We start from the raw sequence: 20,275 nt of genomic DNA on the forward strand, positions 1-20,275 counted from the left end.
TCACCACTTGAGCATGAAATTGTGGTTTTTCAACAAAACCACTGCGTTTACCGTTGTGCTTGATTTTAAAGCCATGTATATGAGTTCAAAGTCAGATCAAACCACAGTCGCTGATGGTTTTTAATTATTCTTTGTTGAAAATGGCCATTTTGTCTTTATGAATTTTTATTTTAGTGACTTTTCATCATGCCCTGTGTGAAAAGTGTTATTTTTACTTGTTTTTCACTCTAAACTGAAAAAATGCATTAATACAACTGCATTATATAGGAAAAAAAATTTTCACCATATAAATATGTACTATATTTGTATTTGTCAAAAAACAAACAATGTTAATGCTCTTTCAAAGGTAGACTGAAAAAAGCTTCATGATTTCATTGTGTCAAGTAGTTGCAAAAAAAGAAAATAAGTTACACACAACACAACTGCTTTCTTTAATTTGAAGTGTTTTGCTAATAACTGTGTTCAGGTCATACATTTTGTTACTTTACAATCAATTCCAAGTACCATTTTTTCAGCTAAATATCTTGAGGTCAGGTTGTGTACGTTTGTTTGTATGTTTCAAATACACTGCATTTACTTTTTGAGAGGAAATGTGTATATTTGTACCTTTTCATGACAAGGCCTAATGTTTTAAAATAGGAAATTTAGGTCTGACATCAAGACTGTTGTATGGAATCAGCTTAAAAATATATAATTACTATTGAATACAGTTCTGTTCCCTAACTAAAGGTGCTGAAGATGTAACCTTGACAGTTCAGTACTTTTCTTTCTGAAAATGTAGTTATTCATAATAAACCTTGGCCCAAGAGTTTTTGTCAGTGGTGCTGCAGAAATATAAAATGTCATTATGAATGCCTCAAAGGAAGAAATTGAGAAGGTCATGGTCACTTTTATATTTCTGAAAAAATTGGCAGCTTCACAATGTTAAACAAAGATTGTGCTACTGGTGTTTTTCATGAATCATTAAGTTGCTTTTAAAATTGAAACCTAAAATAACAACAGGAATGGAAAATTTGTCATGTTGCACCCAAAATGTGACTTTGAAACTCATGAGGCAGTGGACTATTGCTGCACATTATATTTTATGGTTGTTTTAGTATATTTTATTATGTTTATGCACCTGTATAACAGTGTATGACAAAATGTTTGCTCTTGTTTTGCTCTTTACTTTATTTTATGCTGCTGTAATAGACAGCTTTCCCTCTGAGATGTGTTTATTTTAGAAAATCCCAAATTTTAGTAATGTTGTCTGTGGTTTCAGAACTCTATAGGTATGTTGCTCACTTGAATGACCCATCAAAATTTGTTCTCCATTTGGCAGTCATTGCAGTTCTGAGATAATCAACCTCAAACTTGAAATGGTCCAGTTATAGGTACATTGTTGTAAAATGTGTTTTTCTACCTTAAGCCTTCATTGGAGGTTGATCAAATTCCAACATGTGAGCCTACTTAATAACACGTTTAGCATACCGAAGATACGTTTTATCCTGTAAAACCAAATCATTGTACCTAATCATTTTGCAATGCCCACCCCCCTTCTCCTCTTACCACCAGGATGATGGCTTTACAATGTTATTCAGAAGTTGACACACGATCCATCGACCTCAGATGAATGTTACCCAGATGTTCAATGAGCTTTTTCATAGCCTCGGTGGGAACTTCGATCTAGGCCAATGCCATTCGGTCCATTAGGTCCCAGGATTTTGTAGATTCAATGAGGTGATCTTGTTTTGGAGCTGGTAAAGATACATATTCCAAATAGATGAACTCCTTAACATATCTGTAACTATTGACTTCGTAATATGGTCACCATCTATCATATTATTCCCTACCCATCACTTTCTTACCAGCCTCTTCTCTCTCTTTGAAGACTGTTCAACCACTATAAAATGCTGGTGAGCAATTTGAGCACTTCTAAGATGATCTTGTATGAAATTAACTGGGATCAGTTTCCTAAGCCTACTGTAATCTTAGCATTTGCTTTGACATTGCACAAAACCTGTTTTACAGATCATGGTTAAAGGTAATCTTGTATCCAAAATGTGATCAAATTATTTTTATTAAGCCATATGCTCTTTTTTTTTGTCGTGGCCTTACAAAATAATGGAGATTACCTGCTGCCATGAGAAGGTCGTCAGTATTGACTTTTCCTTATGCCTCCTTCCTCTCCACTTTCCTGCTCTCAGCCCCCATTGGTCCTCCACTCATTCAGTGCCTATATTTCCGGGAGCATAGAAGCTTTTAGATGGCGCTTTATGACGCGGGGTTAAAGGTGTTGGCCTTGACTTCGCGGAAGTTCAAAGACAATTTGTGCTTTGGAGTAGCGTGGACCTTGAACAGATCCTGTTATCAGATCCTTATATTTTGAAAGTTCAACCAATCTAAAGTTGCAGCTCTTTGGGTCTGTGGTATGTATTAAGAAAGAAGTCAACAAATCCGTGTTTGCGAGTACAAATCCGATATTTGTACCCAACCGAATGCAACCTTGTGCTCTCAATCTGCTTTAAAAACTGTGTAGTGCACCACATGGCTTTGAGAATCAAGCCATCAAATATGTTTCTGTCAAAACCACCACACTGAATGATAGCCCTCACTGCATTCTAAAGGAGTGGACAGTGCAGGTAAACCAATTTTTAAAAAAATAGAAAATACTCGTTGTTTCCCATGTATTAGTTGCGGTATCGATCCCTGCGTTTTTTATGGCGGAAGGAATCTCATTGCTCACAGCAGAAGGTGCAATTTAGAGAAAAAAATACCATTTAGTGCTGGTGCATTTACGACAGTGTCTAGACTGGACGTGTTTTCAAATGACCGCTGGAAATTTCTTTTAGTGCCCACCCTTAGCAGACTCCTATAGAGTTTTACACACACACACACACACACACACACACACGCACACACACACGTGTTTTCTCTAGGCTATATGAGGGTCATACCTGGACGCAAACCAATTCGCCCTCGCAAGTTCCCTTAATTCTTTGCAGACATTTCGCTAAACTCAGAATTAGCTAGACTGACAATTCGGCCGCTCAAACATGACAAATTATGAATCAAGCCTCATTAGCTGTACCTCTTTTTTAGCTCAAGGAACTTCCATATGACATGAGTAGTTATGACTTTTCACAGCTTTTGATTTGCGACGGAAACACTCTCTGATTTTTCAATTACAGCAGGCTATCCTGCTTTTAAAGCTTGTTTATGCTTAACATCAATCATCCACAAAGCGCTATGAGACTTTCTAACTAGATCCGTGGCTTACTTTGGGTGTTCGTGCATACATCTGGTGTTCCTGCATGCTGTTGATATCGCCTCTTCACAGGGCGTCTATATGCTATTTGCATACAGCCTTTCGCCGACATGATCAATGAGCTCACCACAATCGAATCTTACTAATGCTTGCTCGCTATAAGATGTAGCCGATAGTACAAGAAGACATAAACGCACTCGTTTCTTTAGGCCTTAACTGAATTCAATTTCCAGCCACGAGAGACAATTTAGGAATTACGCTTCCTTTATTGTTGTTACATTCTTAACTTTTGATGCATATACGTGACGCTTTCTTCCTCTTTTCACTGCATTACATGTAAACAGCAAGCATAAACAACAGCTTACAATGGAGTAGAAATAGAAAACCCTGCAGCCTTCACTTCGTACGCTTTCCGATTCTCTAAAGCGGATAGTTGAGTGGAAAAAAAAGGAAAAAAAAATATAATAATAAAATTACATATTTACAAGAAGTAATACTACACAAAGAGTGATAAAGCTATTGCATAGTGTCTTAAACTTTAAAAGGGCAGCTGCTCCCCCCGTAAATAAGGAGAGTCTGCAAGACTAACGTTGGGTAATAATAATAATAATAATAATAATAATAATAATAATAATAATAACAATAACAATAATAATAATAATAATAATAATAATACTAGAAATATGAAATATTACTGCTGTATATGCAACAAAATGACAACATCCCAACTTCAAAAGGCCCTTCACTTGATGCAAATGAGCGCCTTATGCTTTCGCGTGCTTTCTTCTTACGATCTACCCCAATATTTTCTCTTATTCCAAAGTTTGAAGTTGACGGCGTTATAAAGTAAAGTACTGAATTTACAATCTATTTTTTTTCCATCGCAGTCCTTTCGTTGGGTGCAACAACCACGCGCTTCAATCCAAAGCTGGGGCTTCGCTGCTGGCTTCATTACAACTCGTTTTTATCTAATTTTTTTTTTGGAAGTTACACATCCGCCATTCACAGTTCACAAAAGAGGGTTACCCGAAAAATACTGCAAGCGGTCTCGGCTCAACTTCTTCTCTTTCATCCGCCGGTTCTGGAACCAGATTTTGACCTGTCGGTCGGTAAGGTTTAACATTCTGGAGAGCTGCAGCCGCTTCTCTTTGTTGATGTAAACGTTAAAGAAGAACTCTCGCTCAAGTTCTCGGATCTGAAACTTGGTGTACGGACATCGTTTCTTCCTCGTCCGTGGGGTACCTTAGAACAATTTAAGAGAGGACAAAAAACAGAGGGCAAGGTCAAATGCGCTGCAGGCTCTACCCCCCATAAACATGAGCTAGAAGAGGTAAAGAACACACACATTGCCCAGTGTATGGAATAAATGTGAATTGTGCTTGCACATGTTTTTAATATTTGCGCCTGCTCGTTATAATGAAGCGACAAGAGCACGTAAACAGCGCATTAAGTGGTTGTAATGGAAGACTAACACGTCAGTATTTCCCTGCCTCAATCTCACAGATCTGAAAATATGTAGCAAGCCCTTGGGCCGTGGATAAAATTAATAAACAGTATCAACAGCTTGATTAAATATGGCATATATCAATAGATATTGCATCATTATCAATTCTTATTCTTATGAGCAAAGCATGCAGTACAAGCTTGCCAGTTGCTTAAGCAGAATAACCTTGGCGGTGGCTCGTTGCAGCTTAGTGCATTCATGGTGAAGATATCTATAGTAGTTTTGCTGTAGCAGGATAATCTCAAATCTAATTCACTTCATACGTTTAGAAACGCCTCGTATGTTGTACGATAATGTATGCCAGCTATAACAAAGCGTGTATTGGTCATGTAAATATCTAAATAAACTCGAGAGTATGTTAGTAATTGAACCATGCCTCCTTCTTACATAAAATTCTTACATAGCATTCAGAGTAAAGCCCAACATTTGTCATGAAATTGTGAAAACTATTGTTATTGGCCACTACTCAACATCAGAGTTGAAAAGATGCATTGGCCTTCTCTGCAATTGTACATCTTTTTTTTTCCATTTTTAAGCGTACGTAGAAACTGATGCCGCAAACTGTGAATACACTGCAGATGCTTTTAGCAACTAGCATGAAACGTGAAGCCACGCAGCCGCTCAAATACAATCAGCGAGCCACACTGTACCTAGGCTTAAGCAGCCAGCCGCCGAAAGCACTGTTCTGCCCAATTGCTTTTTACCCTCGGCAGCACGGCGAAACATCCCTTAAAACGCCTCGCGCAAGTTCATGATCAAAGTTAGCATTTGTCACAATAGAGCGCTCTTTAAATTTCACAGACTCGCATATAGCTTCGCCTGTGTGTAACATATCGCTTTTTTCAAAGCTCTTTCCCATCGTAAAAATTCTTCTTGTTGGAAGAAAGAGCTTTGTAGGTTATAATAAAATCCTTTGAATGCTTATAAAACTCCACATAAAATCTGACCGACGAAACGTTGGGCTTGTCCCTTCACCTCTTTTTTCTCTCTCCCGTTTACAGCTGAGGATACCTACTGGAGTGGTCGTTTTTGCACGAGTTGTCCTCTTTTGTCCCCGTGGAGGAGGCGCACGAGCCCGACGTCGTGTTCTCCTCCTCGTTGTCCTGCTCCTTCTCCGGCGCTCCGCTTCCACGGAGGGCTGGGGGCGCCGAATCCGGCTTGCCGGTGTCGCCTTTCTGCGCACAGTTCTCCAGTGAGCCAGCCTCCTGTCCGCAGTGGACGCCCTCGAAAAAGCGGTCAAAGCCTTGCGGGAGAACGTTGTTCTTGCCCGCGCCCGAGTAGAAGCCCGCGTTCGGGTGGTTCGAGCCGGGGTGGTGGTGGTGATGGTGATGGTGGTGGTTGTAGACGCTTTCATTCTTCATCAACATTTCCGTCATGGTGGATGATGGCGGAAGGCACTCCCTGTGCACCAGGTCCTCCCCCGTGTAGCAGGATGCATAGTTCCCTCTGTGGTGCCACTTCCCTGGCGGATCCAGCCCGTACGATACGTCTCGAACAGGCTGGACTTGTGAGAGGTTCGTGGAATAGGGGTAGGTGATCTGGCGCGAATGGGCCTGCGGCAGAAACGAGGAGACCGCAGAAAACTCGGGAACGTAATAGGTGCAGCTGGGGAGGTAGAGATTGGAGGCGCAGCCCGCCCGCTCCCCGAACTCGGAACTTCTCTCTTTTCGCGTCTGGGAGCAGAAGTTGCCCAGATTGACCGAGTTAAACATCGTTCTAAGCCGCGTTCCCCGCCACCGCAGATAGATGTTTTGGATCCGGACTGCAGAAGGGGGAAAATTTGGGCATGAGAGATGACGCGCTTTCCGTCTAAGTCGCCTTGAAACACGTGATCGAAAGTAGATATTGTCGTATATCAATTTGGAAACCTACATGCTGGAGGAGTGGTTCGCTTAGATATAGGCGGCCGAAACGATTGGTTTTCAAAGACCGCAGAAACATTATGAAAATCTGCGGTAATCACTTCTACTTCTTTTTTTTCTTTTTTTTTGGCTGATGGAAACGCATAAACATTTCAGTCAAACTAATATTACAGCACATGCGCAGTGCGGTAGCGCTCCAGTGCATATACAAAGTGACACATGTTCAAGCATTATAACAAGCACATGCACACATATATACTTAGTACATTTTGATAATTAGATCGTTATAAGGCGCGTGATACGCAACCATCTGTATAATAAGCTATGCGTCACATGTTTTCGGCCTGTTCTGCATCATCGTTTGGGTCTAATGAAGAAAGAATGGAGCACACATGGTTTCTTATTAAACTTTTTTCACTCATTGCTAACGACATAAACCAAAACGGAGAAAAAACTTTGATTTTGTTTTTAATAATCGTCTTAGCGAAATTTCAATCTTTGCTCAAACCTGTAGAGCATAAATTCTAAATAATACTTTTTTTGCCATGTACAGTTAACATCTATTGCGCGCACTGAACCAAGTGCTTTCTACAACACTGGGATTGATTTAAATCACTGCGCACTGCAAATTATGAAAATGCGCCAGTTCACAAATAACCTCTTTCAAATGAATGTGGAATTACTTTTCCTTCCATCTGATGCATAACGAGTTCTTAAGATCTCATGTACGTGCGTTAAACATTAAAGTCGCACCATCTGAGCCAACAGTATTTACGGACTGATGCATATTTTTTTTAATATATCTGACATTGAGATATACCCTTGAAGTAGAGGCCCTAATTAAAGAATCCTGCAGAATTGACTGCAGCTTTTGGAAATAAAAATGGCCCGCGAGTCAAAAATGAAGCACGTTTTGTTTGCAAAAGTCATATTCTGCTTTAAAACGATTTTTTTTTGCATGTGACCTTCAAGCTGATCTGAAGAACTGCAAAATAGGGTGCCACCTCATGCATACAGCTCTGAAGATTGCCTTACTGACGTTACGCAGGCCTAGGACCTGGGGAGTTGGTACAAATGGCCTTAGATAAAAGGTTGGAAGGCTTCAAACAAGTACAAAGGAGCCAGACAGCTGTCCAGACAGCCCTTGAATTTGACCACTAAAATCTTGGGAGCAACAAGCCTACCATAAAATCTCAAATAGGTGTCGAGGCATTTCCGAATGTGAAGGATATTTTTCTATATGCTTGCATGAAACAAATGTATGGTTACTTCTTTATCGGCTTGTGGAACCATATCAATTTGTTACCGGTATAAAGTTTTTTGAACAAACATGACTAAATAAAATGTATTCAAAAGATGAAGACGGTTGAGTGGGAGATTAGTTGATGTCTACGCCAACATAGGCTGTGCTTGGACAACAGTGAAGCTTCCAAAGAAATAGCTTGAACATAAAACGCATCCTCTTCCTCAGACCGTACACGACCATTACGTGGCCCTTCTCTCTTTTATATCCCACAATGGTAGCCACTGTGCAGCTTTAGATTGCTGCTCATTTCATTTAATTATGTTCACTGGCTTTGCCTTCCTACAGCTCGGCTATTTGCACCCTTTGTACGAGTAAACACAGCAGATGAACACTGTCAAATATACATTCCTCGATAAGCAAGGTCATAAAATGCATACATGAGGTGCTAACTCTTAAATACAGCTTTAACTCTGCCAATTGAAGTGCTTGAGAAGTGAGGTCCAGTTCCAACAAGAAGCTTCAGTAAGATTTGGGTTTTCAGCGTTATGGAGTGAGCTAAATATCTGCCATTCTGAGTGCGAAGGGGGAAAAAAAACACACCGTTGGAAAGCAAACTTTACGACATGGGAGTTTCTGCCGAATGCAAGCAATGCCTCATCACTCTTTGTCCTGTTAGCAAAAACGATGAGAATCGTTCTGCTGCGTCGAAAGTGAAAAAAATAAACCTTTAAAACGAAAAGAAGATCAAACCTTTCTCGTATTTTCTAAACAATGGTCAGAATAGCTGTCCACTGCCCTCTCTGTGCATTCATCGGCTCTGAAACAAGCCTTAAACGTGGCAAGCGTGTTAAATAACGTTATTGTCCCCTCATGGCTCCGATCATTTTAATTGGATGTAAGCCAAGCTATTAAATACGCTTGTATGAGCTGTGAACAGTCTCGTGCATCAACAAAAGAGTCGTCGCTAACACCAGTGGCTTCTGCCGTAGAGTTAGGGCTTCATTGTTCTTACGTGTTCAGTGTTAAATGCACGGTGAAATGTTGCAACCGCAGAAAAGCGAAAATAAATCTAGAAAAAATAAAAACAGCAAATGGACCAAAGAACTTTTGATCATTTTAACCGAATTCAGGCATGTGTTAATGGTCGTGGTCAAATGAATAACTGCACTTCTTACAAGGCTCGAATGGTGCTCTTGTATATTTACATGATAAATAGAAACAGATATTAATACAAAAAATATCAAGTTTATTTCAATGTGTTCATTTAACCCTTTAAAATTTCTTTTGCCGTATTATTTGCAGTCATCTTTCAGTGTCTGGTTTATCTGATCAGTCCTTCATGAAATTACATCAAGTTACTGCTACTGATGGAATCTAAAAATCTGTGTGGTGGCTTGCGGCTGTCCACGACAACGTTTTTAAAAAAATAATACAAAAATCTGTGCAAAAGCACCGAAGCACATTATTCATCTTGACAACTACTGTGTTTGTGCTTGTAAAAATAACGATTAATATCGTTACCATAAAAACTAACACAAATGATGGAAAAGGTAACAAGAATTTCTCATTTTCAAAAAAATAAAGTTCTCCTGGACGCCTCGATTTGTGCATCACCATCACTTTTGATTTATCTTACTGAGCCATTTGTATTGGATGACAACACTGGGCTGCAATAAGGAGAAGTTTGGAAATGGTTGAACAATAACGCAGAAAATGACAACTTGTTTTATTGTTGTTGTTTGTATTTGTGTTCATATTAGTATTTGTGTGTAAACAACACGTGCTGTCCAGAAAATAACTTTTTAAATATAATTATTTTGGTAAAATTGTAAACAGTGACCAGAAACACCATTCCAACTACCATTTCATAACCACAATCTTGTTTGAACGTGTTATTTTTGGACCGCGAGTGTACACAAACACATGGCCCACTATCTTACTGTATAACACTTTATAACACTCTTTAGTCAAAATAATTGTTCTCGAAATACGCAATAACTCCTACCGATGACGTCTGAAATAGCAAATATGAAATTAGACTGTTTTTCAAATACGTAAATACACGATTTAAGCATTGAAAAGTGTTATTATACAAAGAGGACTCCAATAGAATGAAGTGTAGATGTCCCTTCCTCTGAACTCTGCTTTTTAAATTGTGCGTTAATTAACTGTTAATAGCCTGCGCAGAGTGAATTTTTCCTTGACGACGTGCAAACGCGGTACTGGGAAATATCTTCAGCGCAGAGATGAGACGGTTCATCACAAATGTGGCTCAGTTTGACAAAATGACTGACTATTGTCCACAATAATAATTATACCTTTGTCGCAATTCTTTGCCTCTGATAAAGATACATTATTACTGCGTTAAAACCCAGACATGTTTTTGTTTTTACTTGGTATTGATATAAACTAAGATAAAATACTCTTTACTAAATAAAAGTTTAAGCTCGATCTATTTTCTGAACTAATGAACTTTACCTCCCTAAGAATTGCTTTCCGGAAACAAACTGAAAGAGAAAAACAAGCAGCAAAGTGTTTTTCTTCTTCCTCTTCATCTTCTTCTTCTTCTCTGATATATAAAACAGATTTATGAGAGAGGAAATGGTATCTGCATTTTCTTACCGAATATCCGTTTTTGCTTCCTACTGCATTCTCTTGCGCTAAGCATTAGGCCCTAATTGAGTCTCTGGCTTTATGACGTTTAATTTCCTCTCCGACTCGGGACACTGTTTCTCTCGGGTCAAAGGAGGCTCTCTGCTTTTGAAGTCGGCGTTCCATCACTTTAAATATATGACATCTTCTTTTCTTATTGCAAAACAATTTCTTCCTTCCAAGATGCACCCCCGGTGCCCTCTCCCTCTTGTCGCGCTCCATCTAACCGCGCTGTAAGTCTTTCTTTATACCTGCGAGGCATTAAAGATAAAACACAGCCGACCGAGGCTTATCAGAATCTCGGGGCTGGACTCCTCGGACTGCGGCTTCAGCACCCTGACCTCAGAAGGGTTTCTCAAAATCACAATCCCCCGTAAGGCGCTTACTAACTTGACCTTCATTTTGTGTGGGTTCCCGCCCACATAGACGGCCTAAAACACGGGGGACCTTGATCTTTCCCTCCAGTGGGACAGATGGACGCATGACTCACGAACCATTTCGGACGGCCAGTGTTTTGGGATTTTGTATATCTTTGTGTAAGCCTAAAAGAGCGACTTTGCACTGGGTTTCTTGGACATTACAATTCAAGCGTAATTTATTCCAATTGATAAGGCTAAAATGTGGTAACTGGGCACCAGTTTGTTCAGTGCCTCATGACATAGAACGTTTACACCCACGTATACACGCACATAAACTTTCATTTTGAGACTTTTATCATTATTATTTTTTAAAGAGGCAGAGTGTAGAATATAAACTGAATATTTCTGGACTGTTTTTGATCTAGGTGCTTTATTTAGTTTCATACACTGTAAAAATGGGTCGTCAATTCAGCCTGAAAGAAATACTTCATGTGGTAACAAGTAAATTAACTAGTTCAATCTAAATACGTGCTTTCGAAGAACTATTCGTTTAATCTGTGTATTTTTTAGTTTGTTCCTTTTATTGTTCTTCTCGTTTATTTGGTCACTTTTTAAATTCTAATTTGAATGATCTTTGTATGTCATGATTTGTAAAGCACTTTGAATTGCCACAGTGTATGAAAGGTGATATATAAATAATTTGCTTTGCCTTTTATCAGTTTCTTTAACGCTCTAAAAACTTTTAAAAACGGACCAACCGGTCTGTTCGACTTATAAACTGAAAACTTGTTGTCATTAAACACGTATGTTGTATTGTCTGAAAGTAATCAGTTTATGTGAAATGGACAAAAAAAATAATGAAAGTGCATTTCAATAGATGAAACTGTTCATGTTGATCCAAATAGAATCCCGTTGCAGTTGAAAGTAAAGCATTTGCACGGAAATTTTTGTTTTCTTTCGTCAATTATTTAACTTTATCTCGAGATAACAAAGCCTATGCATAGGGATTCTGTTTGATTAAAGAAATGAGAGGCATAATTGAATTAAATTCATACAACAGCTTCATTTTGTCAGTTTTCCTCGTCGAATTCTAGCACCAAACAATTCGTGTGAGGCGTGATTAAACCGTGTAGACGATGCCACGTTTGCTGCTTGGCTGTCACGTTGTGTTTGGAACATAGAGTGCACATGTCATTAGATTTAAAAATAAAATTATCTTAAAACGCACTGAAAGGATTTTCAAACCCTCCGCAATGGGCACAAACCTTAACGGCCAGATTTCGAACCAAATAAGGCTTTCACAAAACCTGCCTCCACACTGGAAAAAGAAATATTGGTTTAAAAGGAGTTTTTCACTTCGACTGAGACCGATGAAAAGCAGTTTGTAAACACGTATTAAAAATGATGTTACACCTCCGTGGAGACCTTCACGCCCAGTCCTCCAATGAAAATCTATATAGGCCTGTTTACATTCAGTAAAACTCTTTAATATGGACACGCGCCCGCTTGAGAGTCCCATATTAACAAGAACACAATGTAGATCACAGATTAAACAGTGGGGATTCTTTCTTTTCCACTACTGTTTCTCCTCCACAACACACACGCACGCACTATTTGAACTGAACTTTAAATATTAAACCAATTTTACACCACCAATCTCTACAATACAGTAAACTTGGCGTTGAAAATCGAGTGTGGATTAACAGAGAGTATAAAGGTATAAAAAGATAATCTGATCTTGTTGATATGTATATATATATATATATCCTAATGCAATACAATTGCTTTACAATTTTTTTCTCCATTTATTTGCGTCAGCAATTGTATATAGTGTGATAGGCGAACGCTCAGTTTGCACCACGTCTTCAATTTGCCTGTGCAATATTATTATTGCGTATTTTATTTTCAAGAATTGTTGCATGTTTGAGACTGTAATACTGTTTTTCACATATGAGGTATAATATACAATTCAATAAAAGTATATTGCTCAAATTTGCTGGACAACGGCTATTTTGTACGCGCTATCGACTCCTTCTCTTATTACACTGCTGTTTAATATGTATTCTTTTAGTATAAATATCAGCTTCTTACATTATATTTTATAATGGCAAAACGTCTGTTGGGCTAACAAAAAGGTAAAGTGTAAAAGGTTTATCTTATACGGCACAAATGCATACTAGAAGCCGAGAGAGAGAGAGAGAGAGAGAGAGAGAGAGAGATAGAGAACCATACACTTCTAACTTGCCCCGAAACATAAAGGTTAACCATCATATGCACACACCCACAAAACAAGTCAGTACATTTGTTGAAATATAACTGATTGTCATTACAATGTAAACATGAAAAATAAACCGTTTGTTAATCAAAAACAATCGCTAATCCTGATCAAAAAGATACAGTTAATTCTATCATTTCTTTGTTTAGAATTCTCGGGCTGAATCTGCAAGGCTAGCTGGCGTCTGCTGAACATCTGGATGTGAAATTAAACTAGGCTAATAGAATAGACTCCTGAGAAGAAACACCACAAAGGAAAACGCTAGCCAGAGAAATGCATCAGTTTACGGCATGCATCAACCTACAGTCTCAATAATATATCTGTTTTTGCCCCTTTTTTGCCTTTTCGTGCCCCCTACCCCACACCTCACCAGCGCTATCCTCCCCCCTCATTCCCACTGCCACATTCAAGGTCTGCGTCAACGGCACAAATCAATGACCACAGACAACCCGCTGTAAAGTGGCCAAAGTCTGTCTCAAAGTCAAAACCGCGCCATACGCAAAGCATTTAGGACGCATACCAAAGGCCAAACGCCTTCTGTGCAGACTGACCAACGAAAGAAAGGTTGAAAGTGCAAAACAAGTTTGAGAATGACCATGTTTGGCCTGGAGGTGCCTTACTAAACTTATAAAACGTCCGTCTCATCTGTGCGTTTTCTATATTTTCGTATATCGCAGAATATGGCACACGACTCTACAGGCTAACAGCTAAACTGAGAACTGGTTGATTATGCATAATAATATTGACATTTATATATCAATATGAAACATACGGTTTGTGTCTACTTTAAGGTACCTTTTATGTAAAAAGGACGAGCATTAGTTTGCAATTACAGGCAATGAAAACTGTTCATGAAAATAATTCCATTCCAATGGAACTGAAAGTCTGTTTAAACGGACTTTACTCTGATTTAATAGAAATATGTGGCATACTTGAATAAAGTACATGTAAAACGCCTTTTTATTATGATACGTGGGTGGATAAAATAAGAAATGTATTCAGTAGCTCTAATCATATTTGTGGAATTAACCCCCTTTGTTTGGTGCGACGAACAATAACGAGTTCCAAAAATATTCCTGCGCTATAAAAAACGCCTCGTCAGATCAATAAAAATGACTTAATGTGGTAACAAGCAGTTGAACTAGTGTGATTCAGCTCAGTAAGTAGTTAATTTACTTGTTGCCACATAAAGTATTTTTAAGCTGAATTTAAAGAGCCATTTTTTACAATGTGCGAACGAATTTTATTTAATTAGCAGACATTCAAAATGTGATTTGATGTTTTAACTTAGAAGAGTAACCCGGTTACCTGAGCTATTTGAACTTCTAATAATAAGTCAATTGAACGGTATTTTCTGTTTAATATTTTGTTGCCATATTATTTAAACTTGAATTAACTCTAAACATTAAGGCAACCAGGTAATTTATCTTTCTAAGTCAAAGCATTGAATCATTTCATTCAACATTTGAGTTGCACTGTGATCCTACTCCCAATCGCAATCAACGTAATGTCAAAACAGTGCAAGTCTTATGTGTGCATTTATTTACGAATAGAAATACTTCATTTTGCAAAATAGAATTAAAGGTGTCAATTCCATCTGAAACGTCACGTGGTAACAAGCAGTTTAACTCGTTTTATTCTACTCAAATAAAACTTTGGAGTAATGCAACACAATTAGCAATCAAAAGTAGTTTAGCAACTTTTACAGTGCAGCATATTTTTGGAAGGTTTTTCTCTTTAGGACAGACAGACACGTTCATTTGTTACTGGTTCTGTAAAAGGTATGTACATCAGTCTCAATGAATGTTGGCGTCACAGCCAGCACGTTTATTTTTCAGAAGCAAAAACAAAAAGCGCGATTCAGGAAGGCTCCCTGCGGAGCAGAGCGTGCTGTGGTAAGTGATTCATGTTTACACTAGGCTGCTTGCTTTGTTGTTTTTGGTCCAAAGATTGGCAACCAACAGAAATCACTACATGCATACATATGCTTGTGCATAACACTTCTCTCTTTGACGAATGGAATAAGCAAGCATTGTGTAGTAACCGTGTTTTCAAGGGTCTTCATCAAAACGGAACAAAACAAATCTCAAAGCTGAACGCAGCGTGTCATATATTGATAAATATACAAACTACTGAGACAAGCAGTCGAACGCAAGAGGCAGAGGAGACAGATTTTCATTGCAGATGTATTATTTTATTGCATCCTCTTTGCAGTCTTGTAAAGGCATTGCTTACTGTGTCCAATTCATATAAAACGAGCTATAACAGGATTTGATATTATCTTTTTCTCATAGCACTACCCCGTAAAATGCTTTGTTTGAACTCGAAGGCTATCTGCGTTCGAAATCGAACGAGCTTTTCATTTGGTGGAAGTGAGGGTTAAAGAAGCGCGTGCCTGTATTTGTAAGGCAAAGAAGCAAAAGAAACCGAAATCAATGATACAGCAAGAAAGACGTTTACAGATTTTAATAGACACTTACATTGATACACTTATTTGTACTGACTTCACAAACGAACGAGAGGTGCTGCAAATACAAAGGAAAGAGAAATAGGGCGTCACATCAATCATTCAAAGACAATTTTAGATATCGTAGCAACAAATATCACAGTTTTGTTTTTAAGCCTTAAAAACTTAGAATAAGAAGGAAGAGCTGCTGAACTATTCAACTAAGCTACTAATGCATGCACATACTGCGCTAGGACAAAGCTTTGTTATGGTTCAAATAAAGATTAAGCTTGTGCACGAGATCAATTTTTCCTCGACTAAATGCATAAAATAAGATTTTACTTTGCCATAGTGATCAACCATTCCATATTGCTGCTCAATATGACTTTTGGTCAAAGCAACGAGGATTGCTGGAAGACATGCTTTAACTTTGCATTTGCTGGAAGACATGCTTTAACGTTGCATGTCTTGCAAGTGTTGCAAGACATGCAACACTTTGGATTTATTATTTTTATCCATGGGGGAAAAGGGTCGTGGTTCCAATTTCCTCTACTTTAATACGCTGGAGTGAAGAAAACCAGATTTCTTCCCAGTTAATACGGTCTAGACGTGTTCTTTGACCTAAGATAAATCATATTTGCTTGTGACATATAATAAATCGTCTATTAAACATCTATATGAATATTGTATAGGCTGTATAAAAGTAGGGTGGAGGAAAACATTCAATACACTGTCTTATTATTGCAGAACAAATCGCTGTTGATAAACTGCGATGATCCCAGAACCGCAATTAGCGTCCAAGCCACCAGAATCTGCTGACCACGACTGCGTCCCAAAATAGCAGCAAGTATGCCCACTTCTGCATGCACCCGACACTGACCCCACCCTCTGACCCTACCTTCGACGCACAAAATTTACTTAACCCATATCTTTAATTTTGGTATATCAAAATTGGTGTTTGTAATACAGCTGGTGCAGAATTGAGATCGCAAGATCGTTCACCGCACAAATGTGTATTTGTCCTTCATAATCTAGCTTCCTATTAGGAAAGACATTGCAGTGAACCCCAAGCCAAGGGGGGGACATTTTGCATTAATCTTGGTTTTACTTATTCAGTTTGTTAATGATAGCTGTGAGAGTTGTGAAGCTTTTGCCTGGATGGAAATTAAGTGGGAATGAAACGATGGAATTACTTATTTTTACTTCTAAAATAGATTCCATCAACGTAATGCAGTATATTGTAAGCATTTTACACTTTAGTCTGATCACTTTGGGCAAAAACTCTATATTTGAATTAAGCAAATTCAATGCATCACTTTTTTTAGTTAAAAGGTGATGTACAATAAAGCAAAATCTCTAATAATTTTGGGCATAAGCAAGAGGGAAAAAACATTATTTCACACTTTCACATGCTGTACTATTGTATGTCATGTTTGGCTTTTGGTTTTGGTCTCGACCAAACTGTCGCGTTTTGTTTCCATGAGATGCTCATTGTTTTTCATAAGGGTGACGCTACTTTTAAACGTGACTACGTTTGCAGAAGCATTCAATTAAGCGTACATATTGTTCTTCTAGCTTATTTGGTTGTTGGTCTACAGTCTTAAAGTTTCAAGTGTGCTAAAACATTTGTTGTCACTAAACTCGAAATCTAGCCATCATTCCACAGTCTAAGTGAAGAACGTTCAGCAAAAGGCATGAATGCCCGTGTCCTGAAATGAATAGCTTTCTGACATCCGTATCAGCCCTAAAAGAAGGAGAGAGCCTGTTCTCTCAGCAACAGTCTTTTCTTCTTCATGCGGCGGTTCTGGAACCAGATCTTCACTTGTTGGTCGGACAGGCTGAGGCGGTCGGACAGCTCCCTCCTCCGCTGCCGGGTGATGAACTCGTTCAGCATGAACTCGCCCTCCAGCTCTGCCAGCTGCAGTTTGGAGTAGGGTTTGCGCTTTTTTCGGGTCCGCGTGTGCATAGGGTACCATGGAGCACCTGACGACAGATGGAGAAAGTGAGCAGACACGCAAATAGCGCATGACTGAAGCGGTCAGAGTAAAGATACGTTGTCTTTTAGTTCAGTGTTGTCTGTTTGTTCTAAATTTCAACCATCATTTCCATGCAACATTTTAATGGCACTGTAGCCTTGGGCCTGTGCTGTGTTTTTCTTGCAGCAGTGGGGCGCATGGGGCCTCGTCAAGTGAGGTTTAAGCTGCTGTGGACCCAAGCCAACCTGCCATGTGGTGTTTTAACTCTTTTGATAGTTATCACATATATTATGCTCTAGCTTTGCACAGTGGAGGCATGTGCTACTCATACAGCAGCCCAAGTCTTCAACTGAACGTAGAGTTTCATATTTTTTTACTACTAGAGTGACCGCAAAGAAACATTTGTAAATCTGTCTAGCATAACTTGAAGTGTTCTTATCATCCACTTCATATGCAATGACCTTTATTGGTTGGTGAGGAGATAACAATGGATGCCAACACAAAGAGCTTGGTTCTTATTGAAAGCAATGCTACTTTTTGGCTGCAGGTGTGTGAAATGTGCCCCTTTGATGAATCAACGCTCGGAAATATTTGCGACTCACTTGTTTCACTGCACTACAATGTCTTGTTTTATAGTCTAGTAAGCGTTAACGGTTCTGTAAAGGGCTAGAATGCTTTTCTAAAGCCTCCCCTAGTGGTGTCTATCTGCAAGTATTCCCCCTCCCTGTTGCACTGTTTGTATTAACTTTGGGCTACCTGTAAATCCGAAAACAGACAAAACATGCTGGCAAACGTGCACTGAGCTTTTTGTGGTCCACTCACCTCCTCCTGGAGCTGTGATGCTCGCATGGCTGCCCGGGGATGTGAGTGAATGCGCGATGGTGCACGGTGCTTTGCCCCCTTCGTTGTGCGAAGAGCCAGAGTCCGATTCCAGGGAGTGACAGGATGGAGGGTCTTGGGTCAGATGCTCAGCAGAGGGTGCGTAGTCGTACTTGGAGTATATTCTCCCGCTTGCCATCATGCTGGAACCGTGCAGTCCGTGTTCTGGCAGTGTGTCATCTCGTGCCCTCTCATCACGTTTGAGGTTGGCGCTGTCGGCGCCGTTTTCCCGGTTGCTACCTCCACCTCCAGCGCCGCTGTAAAAGCATTTGTTTTCGTCCTGCCGTGTGATCTCACATGCTCGGTTGAAGGCAGGGTTCAGGGACACGGGGCTGCTAAAGAAGGACTGACTATATCCGTTGCAAGGCTCCGACTGAGTCCAAGGCAGGGAGCAAACATTGTCCCTTCTTGGGTAAGGGAGGGAGGGTAGACCCGCCAGTTGTCCCCCAGACGCACGAAAGTTGGGAAGGTAAAACGTGTCTCCGGTGTGGATGTTCACCAAAGGTCCCACAAAGCTGCTATTTAGGAGGTTATGCTCGCCCATTTCGGCGGGCCCGAGCAAGAGCATCTAGTTTATAGCAATCTGACATTTAACGTAGTTAAGACGAGCGGCGCGCCCCATTGGCTGCGCTTGAGTCACGTGCGCCGATGGACTCGCGCTACAGAAGGTGCCACCCACCGGCTTCCATTTCTGACCAAACAAAACATTCACTTCTGTCTTACGGGTTTTATAAGCTGTTTAAATCCACTGTAAAGACTTAAAAGTAAAGCATGTGGTCAGCCAAAGGTACAATTTAAGGCACATAATACACAATGCCGTAGCGTGTAGATGTGTTCATTTAGCTTATATAAACCTGTGCGTAAAATCACAAGGCTGACTGATTGTTGTTTGCATTTCCAGTGTGAGCAAAACCCAAACGCCTTTTTCTCTTAGCTATGGAGTGAAGGACCTGGTTTTAGATGAACTCACAAATAAACTGAGTGTCATATAAAGCGGCGAGGCCTCCTTTTTACAGGCCTGTTTTAGGGATAGGCAGATGCCCAAAGCTACAATCATGTAATCCTGTAATACTGTCATACAGAAGAGGCCAGTGACTCTGTAAAAATAAAAGCACGTCAATGCGGCTTGTGTCTAACTATACTAGACTTTATTTCTGTTGATATCTCTCGCATCTAAAGGCAATCTTCAGCAGGTAAAATAAGCAACAAAGGGGAACCTGGTTATAAAAGACATCAGAACTCTTGCATCTGGATTTTACAAGTTACTGAATGGAGTGCAACAATATGCATTTGTCATAATTAATCAAAGAGTGCAACAATAGCAGGTTTGTGTCTGTGAGATTGCTTGACATGCAAAATCAAGGTGCTACGTCAAATGCGCTGGTTATTTGCCAAGTAGACATAAAATTCGTGTACGACTGAAATTCCATTTAATTGGAAAAACAATCCAATGCACCACGTTTAAAAAGTTGGATAGCTAAATACGGTGACATTCCAGTGGGTAGGATTGAAATATGCCTAAATACATTTCTGTGGTGGCTATTTTAACAAAGTAAACGAAAATGTGTTTTTCAGTTTTTGGTACAGTTTAAAAATGGCTTTTGTTCTTTATATTGTGTATAATTTTCATGATGAATGGGCCAAATCAAACTTCCAAAATGATTTGAAAAGAAGTTTGGTTTCATTAACTTATATTAAAAGTAAAATATTGCTTTTCCTTCTCCTGTAAAGTAATCGTTTTGGAGATACGAGGGTTTGATCAGCAGCAACGCACACACACACACACACACACACACACACACACCCACACACACACACACACACACACA

General features: G+C 39.5%; 2 protein-coding genes across 2 annotated transcripts; both read right to left on the minus strand.

Moving 5' to 3' along the window:
- Positions 1-3,949: 3,949 nt before the first annotated feature.
- On the minus strand, positions 3,950-6,478 carry hoxc11b (homeobox C11b). The gene is made up of 2 exons (XM_017692704.2): positions 5,767-6,478; positions 3,950-4,489 (listed from the first exon to the last, which is right to left on the minus strand). The coding sequence occupies exons 1-2, from the start codon at positions 6,461-6,463 to the stop codon at positions 4,257-4,259; spliced, it is 930 nt and encodes a 309-aa protein (XP_017548193.1). The 5' UTR covers positions 6,464-6,478; the 3' UTR covers positions 3,950-4,256.
- A 10,857-nt stretch (positions 6,479-17,335) lies between these two features.
- hoxc12b (homeobox C12b) lies at positions 17,336-18,990 on the minus strand. Its single transcript, XM_017692705.1, has 2 exons — positions 18,390-18,990; positions 17,336-17,574 (listed from the first exon to the last, which is right to left on the minus strand). The coding sequence occupies exons 1-2, from the start codon at positions 18,988-18,990 to the stop codon at positions 17,336-17,338; spliced, it is 840 nt and encodes a 279-aa protein (XP_017548194.1).
- Positions 18,991-20,275: the final 1,285 nt, after the last annotated feature.

Source organism: Pygocentrus nattereri, chromosome 21 (genome assembly GCF_015220715.1).
Source record: "Pygocentrus nattereri isolate fPygNat1 chromosome 21, fPygNat1.pri, whole genome shotgun sequence".
NCBI lineage: Eukaryota > Metazoa > Chordata > Actinopteri > Characiformes > Serrasalmidae > Pygocentrus > Pygocentrus nattereri.

Bases quoted from the DNA above. Each gene is read 5' to 3' on its own strand.
- hoxc11b (XM_017692704.2), bottom strand. From the start codon at position 6,463: ATGTTTAACTCGGTCAATCTGGGCAACTTCTGCTCCCAGACGCGAAAA. The intron at 4,490-5,766 runs GTAGGTATCCTC...AATTGTTCTAAG, and splicing joins GTGCAAAAACGACCACTCCA to GTACCCCACGGACGAGGAAG.
- hoxc12b (XM_017692705.1), bottom strand. From the start codon at position 18,990: ATGGGCGAGCATAACCTCCTAAATAGCAGCTTTGTGGGACCTTTGGTG. The intron at 17,575-18,389 runs GTGAGTGGACCA...ATCTGTCGTCAG, and splicing joins CATCACAGCTCCAGGAGGAG to GTGCTCCATGGTACCCTATG.